Raw genomic sequence first — 11,286 nt, 5'->3', positions numbered from 1 at the left:
CTACTAAACGTATAGTTTTTGTTTGTTAATAATTTCAGTTTGTCTGATGGAGAATGAAATAAATACAATTTTCCCGATTAGTTCGAAAATATTTCATCCATGGAGCAGACGACATTCTTCATTTTTGGCAGGTATTGCTGTTGTATTTGACCAATGCGTTTAAAATAATAATAATTTAAAAAAATAATAATAATTCACATGAAATGTGAACGATTCCATTATTTTCAAAAAACCCAACATTGTACTTGGACGTGATATAGATTATTGTCGATCAAAAACGATACGACAATGTTATTAAAACAAATTGTATTCGTTGCTAACCTTAACTCAGGCATAACTCCTGTCCCGAGTCAGGCCCCCGATCATATCGGAGGTCGGACTCAGGATGGGCGTGTTTGAAACACTGGTGGTATATGACCACGTTAAACTAGTTACCTATTTACCTAACTCAGACATTACAATAAGTCGACAATCGTCGTTCACGTAACCCGGTTGCCAGAACGTTACCACATGTCAAGAAAGTCGAGAACGGGACTTCGTTCTCCACAAAATTGTTTGAACAAAAACATCACCACCTAAAGTTTGATCGACTGTGTACTCTTTGAATATAAATCACACACACAAATATCATTACAAGGAGAACAGTGACATGAATAACAAGTGATATAATGATAAAGGGAACTGTACACCCCATTACTGTGTCGTAACCTATGGATTACGGGCCTGTAATTTACGGTAACATGTACATGGGCAGATACTATTCTAATCTCGATGCCTATAATTTTGATGTTGAACCATGTTTGTTGATTTGACCTAGTTACTTTGCATATCGTACTTATAGTATAGATGTATTTTATACAATGTTTATTTTACTGACTGGTCTATTTCACGACAGTTATATAATTGTGTAGCCAATGCTATTTTACAATGATCTTACGGTTACTGTTATATATATTTTTAAATCATATCCAATATATACATTGAAACCTGATCACTCATGTTATAATTAGACTGAATTAAGCAGCTACACCATACCTTGTAGTTGGGATGGGACGATTAATCGATGTTATAATTAGACTGAATTAAGCAGCTACACCTTAATCGTAGTTGGGATGGGACGATTAATCGATGTTCACGAAAATCGCGGTTTCAGGTCAACGGTTCGGTGCACCGTTTTTCAATTTGAAAAACCGCGGTTCATTTGGATTTATTTTTTTATTATGATTTTTTTTTTTTTGTAATTGTACATGTATAAACGTTTCCGCACCTTGCTAGTAAACCCAAGGACCGGTGAAGTATTTCAGCCAATCAGAGCGCTCGATTCCCTTACACCTGACATGGGGCAAGGGGGAACCTTGGCCCCGTTCGAATCCAGCACCGAACCCACAGATGTCTCTGCTGGGACCGTAAAAATTGTAACCTCCAAAATATGGACTGACCTCTGTGATAAATCGGCCGATAAAATAAACATTTTGTCCCAGTTAGTAACAAAAAATTAAAACAGTAAACACGTGTTAAATTCAAGAATTATAAAATAATGCCCAATTTCCAAACTACGAAGTATGTTGATGTTCTGGAACCTATCGAGTTCGTCCGGATAAAAAAATTTACGAATATTACCGATGATGAATCGCTTTAATATGACGGAAATTTATCTTTGCAGATTTTTTTTCACTTTCAATACGAGCTAAATTTTTAATAACAATAACTAATTAAATGATTTACTATTATATATTATGTGCATGTACTTGTTGTGCTAAGTTATATTTAAAAAAAAAAATCAGTGATACCTTGTTATGTAACCTGTGTTCAGTTAAACAAACAGTAGGCCTATGTATTATGTATTTGTGCTGATTCGAGTTATTCCATACTTTTTGTTTTCAAATTACTTTTAATAAAAAAAAGGACATTATCTAAATAATAAACATTATTACAGAAATATGTCTTGAAATATACGTTTCTTTTATGCTTCTATAATAAGTGTACATGACACCCGTATGTTATGTACTGGACAACTGGATTTAAACAAATTAAAATTAAGGGAGAGACTATTCCCGGACACCCTAGGTGCTCAGTTCAGGTAAAATTATTTTGCCAACTCTCTGAACTCGAATCCTGAGGTAACACTGCCCAAGTATCCCAGACCCAACACGCTAACATGGGATGGTAAAAATGCAATGTTTGTTTTCTAGTCAATATGTAGTAACTCAGTTTTACATTTACAATTATTTTACAAATGACCATTAAAACTAGTGTTTTGCTCTTAAAATTGGTTTATACAAATGCATGTATGATAACTGACGTACTTGTACTATTTTGGCAAAGTATCGCGAATAAATCGAAAATAAGAAACCCCGAATCGTCCCATCCATACCTCTTATACCTCGTACTACCGCACCTTTAACGAACATCAATTTATACACCTGATAATTATTTTCGTATTTCCTGATTGTGAAATACATGTATTTTATTCAACAAAAGATATATTTAATTATCTGAATACAATAAGGTGTTAAATTATTTTATTAGGAAATAGTGACGATAATGTATTAAGAATTGTAAATATGTATATCAAATATCTCTATTTCATTTTATTAGAAGATATATACTAAATACGTTGAACACGTTGTAATATATATTTTATATAGATTTCTTTATATATTTTATTAGGCAGTATATATTATAATCAGTGTTTCACTATAGGATTTAATGTCACAAAATTTAGTTGATAATTTCAGTGCCTGCGGTGGTTAATTAAGTGTAAAAGTGTAACATTAACGTACGTCATCAGCAATACGTATGTCACAGCTATGACGCAAAGCTGTTTTTGTTCTCAACATGTAAACTTGTTTTCAATAACAGTATCATTTGAAAATCTTCCATAAAATGATAAAGGTTGATAAAAGATAATAAATAGAATACCCAACTCGCTACTTGGCAATACCGTTTATCTTACACTCGTAAATTCATGTGGTCCTTCTCTCGCCACCTCGCCAAAGACTTGGGAAGGACATCATCAATTTACGAGCGCAAGACAAACGGTATTGCCTCGTAGCTCGTTGAGTATTCTCTAAACGAACGTCCATTTGGGAAGGCGGGGGGGGGGGGGGGGGGGGGGGCATTTCGGGGACTATCTGCACACGAGACTGACTCCAGCGCTACACCTATGTAATAATAATTTTAAAAACCCACTTCCAAATAGTTACGATTAGTAGGATCACATTGTACAAACACTACTATATTTACTAAACCATGTATATTGAAAATAAAATTAATAAATGTATTATTGTTTTTATGAGTGTTTCGTTTGTTGGTTTGTTGTCATAAAACATGTAACAGTTGATATAGCCTGTAATGCCTTACATTGTAAACCAAGCGAAAGAAATGAAGGAACACTTAGTACTGTAGACCAAGTATAATTCACCTCTAGCGTAGTAATGTAATACACAGACGTAATATGTGGGGAATGACTGTAAGTAATGTTGGACTGAGTAACACGGTTATGTTCCGGACACTGATGGATGGGTTATTTGTTGCAGTCACTCTCTGCTGTCTGTCTGTCTTTCTCTCGTCCCTTGTTTCTTTACTTTAGTATATGTAATAGAGATGCCCGATGTGGTATGTATATAGAACTGAGATGAGTTCTGGAAGACCGAGCAGAAAAACGTTCGCTTGACTGGTATGAATAAATGAATGAATGAATGTTTAACGACACCCCAGCACGAAAAATACATCGGCTATTGGGTGTCAAACTATGGTAATGCAAACAAATAAAGTGATGATCAACATTAATATAAAAATTCAAGATTTAAATAAAAACAGTGTAAAGAACTGTGCAAAAATACAAATATCACAGATAGATACTGACTTTTACTCCAAATTTCAATAGTATCTCGAAGAAAATAAGGGGATTTGTGCTGTATTGGCCATTCTCAAAGAGAATGTTACACCCCTGCACCACGGTGAGGTTAACTTACAGCACGCGCAGGGGCTTGACTGGTATATGCGCGTAACGTTATTTACCAGCTCGTTCTAGCCAGTGCACCACGACTTGTATATTAAAGGTCGTGGTATGTGCTGTCCTGTTTGTGGGATGGTGCATATAACAGATCCCTTGCTACTAATGGGAAAATGTAGTGGGTTTACTCTCTGAGACTATGTGAACATTATTAAATGTTTGACATCCAATAACCAAGTATTAATAAATCAATGTGTCTCAGTGGCGTCGTTAAAGAAAACAAACGTTTAACTGTTTAGTTACCAAATGACTCAATCGGGGAGCAGTCAAATAGTTGGCGAACGTTAGTCAGTCGCCGTCGCTGAACTCGGGGCTGGTTTGACATGCCTACACGTAATCGAGATTCAAGCACGCCCGGTTTGGGTTCAAACTCTAACATAGACTTTTATACCCAAATTGAGAAGAAGAAGGGCGGTGGACGTTAAAGGCGGACTATGGAAAATTTGGAATAACAGTGGATAAGAAAGCGTGGGGGAAAATGGCCAAATTAAAAAACAACTGTCTGCTTTTTTTATATATAAAATTTGGAGCATTTTCAGAAGGACAATCGAAAATGAACAATGTAAAGAACAGATGGTCAGACTAACAATGTTGAAAAACAAACCTGACACACAATGTTCAACGAAGGTCTAAAATATAAAGCCCAAGCTATATACTAGCATATGTTCACATATACCTTCCGTGACGAAAACCCCACAACATGTGGAAGTTGGAATGATGTGCATAATACATAGATCTTGAGTAAAGTTAAAGTTCGTTTTGTTTAACGACACCACTAGAGCACATTGATGTATTAATCATCGGCTACTGGATGTCAAAACATAAATCTAGAGAGGCCGAATTCGTCTGAACAAGTGAGAATCAGACTTGAACATTGTCCAATCGTCATGGTCGGTATACTGTCGCTCCATCAAAGGCCGTGGTATGTGTTATCCTGTCTGTGGGATGGTGCATATAAAAGATCCCTTGTTGTTAATCGAAAAAGAGTAGCCCATGAAGTGGCGACAGCGGGTTTCCTCTCTCAATATATGTGTGGTCCTTAACCATATGTCCAACGCCATATAACTGTAAATATAATGTGTTGAGTGCGTCGTTAAATAAAACATTTCCTATGGTTAGTATACTGGTGCCTTCGGCTCAGGAGAGTACGAGATTGTATCACTATAAAATAGTAACGTGATATTACTGCAGAATAGCCGTTGAACATGTCGCCTAAAATCAGCCGGAGTCAAGGAAGTTTTGCAGACTGTCGAAACGAGAGGCTTCTTAACATTCAGTCAGTCATAATGACCACACAAAACCCACATCCTTTTCGTTGACAAAAAGACCCGAAAGGAACTGTCAAGCACGCGAAAAGCACGCGCAGTGGCACACACGAAACAGATACGTTCTTCCACTCCGAGACCCAGACTGGGAATGTATACCCGATTTGAAACCCAACACCCTGCTACCAGATACGTAACGTATTGTCCTTATGTCTGAAGTTACACAAATGCATTGATACATAACACATCGCTCTGATTTCTATATAGTAACAGATATGCGTTGAAGGAAGGAAGGAAATGATTTATTTAAAGACACACTCGACACATTTTATTTATGGTTATATGGCATCGGACATTTGGTTAAGTACTACACAGATATTGAGAGATGAAACCCACTATCGCCACTTCATGGGCTACTCTTTTCGATTAGCAGCAAGTGATCTTTTATATGCACCAACCCATAGACAGGATAGCACATACCACGGCCTTTGATATACCAGTCGTGGTGCACTAGCTGGAACGAGAAATAACCCGATGAGCCCACTGACGGGGATCGACCCCAAACCGACCACGCATCAAGCGAGCGCTTTACCACTGGGCTACGTCTCGCCCCAACATATGCATAGATACATGACAAATTGCTCTGATTTCTAGAGTGACACATATGCATTGATACGAAACATATTGTTCTGATGTCTATAGTGTCATATGTATATTCAATGATAAGCAACAGATTGTTCTGATGTCAACAATGACACATATCGAATAATACAGAATATTGTGTTCCGATGTCTATAGTAACACATATGCAGTGAAAAGTAACACATCATTCTGATTTTTATAGTGACACATATCAATATATAGCTGAACTACCTCAACAACAACACGGCGGGTTTTGGTGACGCAATAATAGAAGTATGGCGGCTCGTATTGTCACCACTGGATGTTTCTCCCTGCTGATGACCATTATATTTAACTCGTACACGTTTTTGTTTACAGCACAGGCATGTTTATTAATGAATGACCCTTACACCGACCTCTGCTTACAAGGAACATGGTTTAAGGACTGCAACGGTGTAATTCCAGATCTCATTAGAATGTCAGAACACGGACACGAGTTCATTGGTGTGACAAGTCGTCAACAATGATACGGATGTCCAAATGTACAGCATACTTGTCAGACTAACATTGCAGAATTTATATCTTAGCCATACATCGCCTAACATTGGTGTGGATTTATACCTTAGCCTAACATCGCCTAACATTGGTGTGGATTTATATCTTAGCCTAACATCGCCTAACATTGGTGTGGATTTATATCTTAACCTAACATCGCCAAACATTGGTGTGGATTTATATCTTAGCCTAACATCGCCTAACATTGGTGTGGATTTCCTACTCTTCAGATTGTAAACTTGATAGATGTAAGCTGTTCATGGAGCTCTTGAAAGATTGTTTTGTTTAACGATACCACTAGAGCACACTGATTTATTAATCATTGACTACTGGATGTCAAACATTTGGTAATTTGACAGTTTTAGAGGAAACCCGCTTTTATATGCACTATCCCACAGACAGGATAACCCATACCACGACCTTTGATATACCAGTCATGGTGCACTGGCTGGAACAAGAAATAGCCCAATGGGCCCACCGACGGGGATCGATCATAGACCGACCGCGCATCGGGCGAAAGCTTTCCAACTAGGCTAGGTCCCGCCCCTGGAGCTTTTGATGACAGATGTATCAAAGTGAAATTTTGAAACTACAGATGGTACCTGATCTTGATGACCACGCGTTACCTACACAAATGACAGCTTGATGTATATAGTATCGCGCACACGCGGTACTGAAGTATTCCAGCGTAATGCCGCTGACACCGTACAGTGGCCAGCCAGGTGTCCAGATGTATAACCAGGCACGAAGAATAGAATATTTTGAATCAACATGTACGAAACAGAGATCCACTAATGCGGAATGTCCAAGACGTGATTCATCAAGTAGAATGATAGACTCTCGCCTTGTTGTAAATCCGGCGCATCGTTGCTGGGATTAGGAAGGAAGGAAATGGTTTATTTAACGACGCACTCAGCACATTTTATTTACGGTTATATGGCTGTCGCCACTTCATGGGCTACTCTTTTCGATTAGCAGCAAGGGATCTTTTATGTGCACTATCCCATAGACAGGATAGCACATACCACGGCCTTTGGTGTACCAATCGTGGTGGACTGGCAGGAGCGAGAAATGGACCGAGCTACTCTTAAATCTGTGAGTGGAGTTTCAGAAAACAAGTACTGGTTTAGAGCTGGTCAAATATTGGTTATTGCCACTTGTTAAATTCGTTAAAAAAAACAAATGTCGGGTTCAGATAGATTAGAGTATATTTAATTGTAATTCTACAGGTAGCGACACGCCCGCATGCACGCACGCACAAACATAAACACCACTGGCGTTGACAGGATTCTATATTGCGGGGGGAGGGGGGGGGGTAAACACGATTCGTAGAGAGTGAGACAGGCAAATATAAAAAGAAGTGCAGGATAGAGGTCTGACGCCAGTATCACGCACGCACACGTGGACACACATACACACACGCACACGCACATACACACACACACACACACACACATACACACACTGGTCTGAGCAGGCAAGCAGGTCGACAGACGGGTATCAAGGCCAAATGTAATGCGTGATAAGAAGAATGCAAATCCAGTGTACCTAGCTGAACACATGGATAAAATACATATTTACATAAGAACTTTGTGTTTTACCTCACGGGAAACTTAATAAGGCCATAACTGGCTGTACCATGCTCGTGTAGATATAACCCACATCTGTAATCTCAGTACACGGGGTGCTGGCTCGGACTGGGGCTCAATCTGATACACTGTTCGTTTACTGTGGGTCGTCAAGACCAGATGAGCGACTGGTCGACATGGGTGTCCTAGGTGATCTGTGGACGGTGAAGAATCTGATCATCATTTTGCTGACTCCAATCTTGGCACTTCCACTGCCTTTAACAGGACTGACCACGGTGAGTAGACCTTGTCTATTATAGTACTGACTGTTAAGTAAATACTATATATTATAGGTCTAAAACCGGTGATTAGACTGTCTATTATAGCACTGACAATGGTAAGTAGACTCTATTATAGGTCTAAAACCGGTGATTAGACTGTCTATTATAGCACTGACAATGGTAAGTAGACGCTCTCTATTATAGGACTAAAACCGGTGATTAGACTGTCTATTATAGCACTGACAATGGTAAGTAGACGCTCTCTATTATATGCCTAAAACCGGTTATTAGACCCCGTTTATTATAGCACTGACCATGGTAAGTAAACACTCTATTATAGGACTAAAACCGGTTATTATTATAGCACTGACCATGGTAAATAGACTCTATTATAGGACTAAAACCGGTGATTAGACTGTCTATTATAGCACTGACAATGGTAAGTAGACGCTCTCTATTATATGCCTAAAACCGGTTATTAGACCCCGTTTATTATAGCACTGACCATGGTAAGTAAACACTCTATTATAGGACTAAAACCGGTTATTATTATAGCACTGACCATGGTAAATAGACTCTATTATAGGACTAAAACCGGTGATTAGACTGTCTATTATAGCACTGACCATGGTAAGTAGACGCTCTCTATTATGGGACTAAAACCGGTGATTAGACTGTCTATTTTGGTACATACAATGGTAAGTAGACTCTATCTATAATAGGACTAAAACCGGCGATTAGACTGTCTATTATAGCACTGACCATGGTAAGTAGACGCTCTCTATTATAGGATTAAAACCGGCTATTAGACCCCGTCTATTATAGCACTGACCATGGTAAGCAAACACTCTCTATTATAGGACTAAAACCGGTTATTATTATAGCACTAACCATGGTAAATAGACGCTTTTTATTATAGGACTAAAACCGGCGATTATACTGTCTATTATAGCACTGACCATGGTAAGTAGACGCTCTCTATTATAGGACTAAAACCGGTAATTAGGCTGTCTATTATAGCACTGACAATGGTAAGTCGACTCTCTCTATTATAGCACTAAAACTGGTAATTAGACTGTCTATTATAGCACTGACCATGGTAAGTAGACACTCTCTATTATAGAACTAAAACTGGTAATTAGACTGTCTATTATAGCACTGACCATGGTAAGTAGACGCTCTCTATTATAGGACTAAAACCGGTGATTAGACTGTCTATTATAGCACTGACAATGGTAAGTAGACTATTATAGGACTAAAACTGGTGATTAGACTGTCTATTATAGCACTGACCATGGTAAGTAGACACTCTCTATTATAGGACTAAAATCGGTGATTAGACTGTCTATTATAGCACTGACCATGGTAACTGGACACTCTTTATTATAGGACTAAAACCGGTGATTAGACTTTCTATTATAGCACTGACCATGGTAACTGGACACTCTCTATTATAGGACTAAAACCGGTGATTAGACTTTCTATTATAGCACTGACCATGGTAATGAGACACTCTCTATTATAGGACTAAAACCGGTGATTAGACTTTCTATTATAGCACTGACCATGGTAACGAGACACTCTCTAATATAGGACTAAAATCGGTAATTAGACTTTCTATTATAGCACTGACCATGGTAAGTAGACACTCTCTATTATAGGACTAAAACCGGTGATTAGACTTTCTATTATAGCACTGACCATGGTAAGTAGACACTCTCTATTATAGGACTAAAACCGGTGATTAGACTTTCTATTATAGCACTGACCATGGTAAGTAGACACTCTCTATTATAGGACTAAAATCGGTGATTAGACTTTCTATTATAGCACTGACAATGGTAAGTAGACTATTATAGGACTAAAACTGGTGATTAGACTTTCTATTATAGCACTGACCATGGTAAGTAGACACTCTCTATTATAGGACTAAAATCGGTGATTAGACTTTCTATTATAGCACTGACCATAGTAACTAGACACTCTCTATTATAGGACTAAAATCGGTGATTAGACTTTCTATTATAGCACTGACCATGGTAACTAGACACTCTCTATTATAGGACTAAAACCGGTGATTAGACTTTCTATTATAGCACTGACCATGGTAAGTAGACACTCTCTATTATAGGACTAAAACTGGTGATTAGACTGTCTATTATAGCACTGACCATGGTAAGTAGACTCTATTATAGGACTAAAACTGGTAATTAGACTGTCTATTATAGCACTGACCATGGTAAGTAGACACTCTCTATTATAGGACTAAAACCGGTGATTAGACTGCCTATTATAGCACTGACCATAGTAACTAGACACTCTCTATTATAGGACTAAAATCGGTGATTAGACTTTCTATTATAGCACTGACCATGGTAACTAGACACTCTCTATTATAGGACTAAAATCGGTGATTAGACTTTCTATTATAGCACTGACCATGGTAACGAGGCACTCTCTATTATAGGACTAAAACTGGTGATTAGACTGTCTATTATAGCACTGACCATGGTAAGTAGACTCTATTATAGGACTAAAACTGGTGATTAGACTGTCTATTATAGCACTTACCATGGTAAGTAGACTCTCTCTATTATAGGACTAAAACTCGTAATTAGACTGTCTATTATAGCACTGACAATGGTAAGTAGACACTCTCTATTATAGGACTAAAACTGGTGATTAGACTGTCTATTATAGCATTGACCATGGTAAGTAGACACTCTCTATTATAGGACTAAAACTGGTGATTAGACTGCCTATTATAGCATTGACCATGGCAAGTAGACACTCTCTATTATAGGACTAAAATCGGTGATTAGACTTTGTATTATAGCACTGACCATGGTAATGAGACACTCTCTATTATAGGACTAAAATCGGTGATTAGACTGCCTATTATAGCATTGACCATGGCAAGTAGACACTCTCTATTATAGTACTAAAACTGGTGATTATACTGTCTATTATAGCACTGA

At 38.0% G+C, this 11,286-nt stretch overlaps 1 protein-coding gene across 1 annotated transcript in view; it reads left to right on the top strand.

Moving 5' to 3' along the window:
• Positions 1 to 11,286, top strand: part of LOC121368940 (solute carrier family 13 member 2-like) — a 66,520-nt gene extending 55,234 nt beyond the window's left edge. Inside the window, exons 14-16 of the mRNA XM_041493703.1 lie at positions 6,283 to 6,408; positions 8,136 to 8,323; positions 11,281 to 11,286. Coding sequence (XP_041349637.1) covers positions 6,283 to 6,408; positions 8,136 to 8,323; positions 11,281 to 11,286 — 320 coding nt within the window. The remainder of the gene's footprint in view (positions 1 to 6,282; positions 6,409 to 8,135; positions 8,324 to 11,280) is intronic.

This window comes from Gigantopelta aegis, chromosome 3, assembly GCF_016097555.1.
Source record: "Gigantopelta aegis isolate Gae_Host chromosome 3, Gae_host_genome, whole genome shotgun sequence".
In the NCBI taxonomy this organism is placed as follows: domain Eukaryota; kingdom Metazoa; phylum Mollusca; class Gastropoda; order Neomphalida; family Peltospiridae; genus Gigantopelta; species Gigantopelta aegis.
This window is presented reverse-complemented; position numbering and strand designations above follow the sequence as displayed.